This window comes from Entamoeba nuttalli (genome assembly GCF_000257125.1).
Source record: "Entamoeba nuttalli P19 unplaced genomic scaffold asmbl_8389, whole genome shotgun sequence".
NCBI lineage: Eukaryota > Evosea > Mastigamoebida > Endamoebidae > Entamoeba > Entamoeba nuttalli.
In genome coordinates, this window is record NW_008579111.1 from 1 (window position 1) to 2370 (window position 2370).

At 26.8% G+C, this 2370-nt stretch overlaps 1 protein-coding gene across 1 annotated transcript; it reads right to left on the reverse strand.

Annotated features, from left to right (window-relative positions):
• Positions 1-516: 516 nt before the first annotated feature.
• Positions 517-1797, reverse strand: ENU1_184990 (hypothetical protein; the record flags this gene model as incomplete). The annotated part of the gene is made up of 1 exon (XM_008861618.1): positions 517-1797. The coding sequence occupies one exon, from the start codon at positions 1795-1797 to the stop codon at positions 517-519; it is 1281 nt and encodes a 426-aa protein (XP_008859840.1).
• Positions 1798-2370: the final 573 nt, after the last annotated feature.

The window sequence follows — 2370 nt, forward strand, 5'->3', positions numbered from 1 at the left end:
CTGGAAAGCACCAGGAATAGACACTATATAAATATTAATAAAAGAAAATAAAAAGATAAAATAATAGTAATAGATAAAAATAATAAAATGAGTCTAATAAATGATATGAATAATGTTTCATATCATGGTAGTAATTGAGATAAATAAATAAAGAATAAAGAAAAAGAGATGTTAAAATAAATTGAATAATAAATTGAAACAATGGTTTAATAAATTCAGAAAGTATTAGACTAATTAAAGAAATAAAAAATGAAATTGACACGATAAAAGAAGTTAAAAACATTATCATTAAAAACGTGAATGATGGAATGAAACAATAATTCTACTACAACTAAACATACTCAACAAATCTATCAGAATAATGGCTATAGACAGGACTAGTCTCAGTTGAGCCAGTAACACTCGAAACTAATTCTATTAACACATAATTAATTGTTTTGTTATTAAATTATTTTTTTTATTTTAATTAAAAATAATAAACTCAAAGTTCCATTATTTCACTTATAAATGATTCAATTAATTCCAAATTGAATGAAGGAAATTAAATAAATTAGAAAATAAACTTTTCCATGTTTGTCCATCAAAGAGTTTTAATAAGAATGATTCATTTGGATCACTGATGTAACACATTTTTCCTGCGATCATTATTTTTTTCATATCAATTAAATAATTAACAACTGTCTCATCTGCAAATATCACTTTAACTCCATTTTTCCATTCAATAACATTAACAATAACTCCAAATTGGGACAATACATTTATAATTAATGGTGTGTCTTGAATTGTTAAGTTAGATAAAATAATAGCATATTCTTTTATATTTTGCACTATTGGACTATTTGATAATATAGAATTATTTCCTTGATTAAGTCCATATAATACAGATTGCTGATTATTATTATTAAAAAGAATACTTGTTTGGTTGTTTATAGTTGTATTTGGTAAAATACTATTTCTTGAAGTATTTCCAGGAATGGAAGTCACTATGCTATTATTGATATTACAATTATAACTTGGATTTAATGTTCCTATTGGACTACATGAATAAATTGATTGTCTTTGTGTTGAATTATTAATATATGAAGGACGTATTAACGGTACCATTCCATTCCTTCTATATGGTGAATTAAATGTTTGGTTAAATCGTCTTAAGAAAAGTGGTTGTTCGTTTGTTGTGTTTTTCCTAGAAAGATCAAATACATCATCTAATTTTGACTTGTTTTCATTTGTTTCATTAATTATAGTTGGTGTTGTAACTTCTTGTTTCTTCTTTTCTCTTTTGATTTTATTACTTTCTGGAATAATTTGAATTGACTCTCTATTTTTAATACTCTCTGTTGGAAATCGTGATTTAGTAAAATCTTGTGGTGTGGATGTTCCTATTCCTGTCCCTGTGTTTGTTCCTTGTCCATTTATTCCAATTGTATTTCCTCCTAATGTGTTTGTTCCAAGTGTATTATTTCCTCCCATTGTATTTGTACCTAGCCCATTTCCTCCAAAAGTATTTGTACCTAATCCATTTCCTCCTAATGTGTTTGTTCCTAATCCATTTCCTCCTAATGAATTTGTTCCAAATGTATTTCCTCCTAATGAGTTTGTACCTAATCCATTTCCTCCTAATGAGTTTGTTCCAAATGTACTTCCTCCAAAAGTATTTGTTCCTAATCCATTTCCTCCAAATGAGTTTGTTCCCATGTTAGGTATTGAGTTACCAGTACTTCCCATAGTATTGAATTGTTGTGAACCGTTATTTGAGGAAGGGTTGTTTGAACTAAAAGCACCAAAGCCACCTAACATTTTGTAATAAAATTTTTAAGTGAGAAAACAAAAGATCAAGCAACTTTTTAAGTTCAAACCTAATTTATTGTTCATAATCTTTTCATATTCTTCTTTCTACTGAAGATATTAATCTCTTTTTAAAACTATAAATTTATTATAATTATTATAAAAGAATAAAAAATATGAAGAACAAATAAAATTTATTTAATTGAGTGAAGTATGGGATGTGATGGTGGTGTTGTTGCTCGAAGAGATGACCTTGTAAAAGATAAAAAAAAAGAAACTAAAAAATGTAATACTGAAGATAGGTATCGTTATTGTTCTTTAACACACAAACCGTTTAAGAAACGAGTTGTTTGTGATGTTGTTGGGAGGTTATACAATAAAGATGGATTATTAAAAGCATTAATTAACCATGAAATGCCTGAAGAATTAAGATATATTCATAGCAAAAAAGATTTTATTGAATTAAGTATCGAATGGAGTAATGGAATTATTGTTTGTCCATTAAAGAAAGTAGAATTTAGTCCAGGTCATCAATTTGTAGCTCTTAAATGTGGGTGTGTTATTTCTAAATTAGCTCTTGATGAA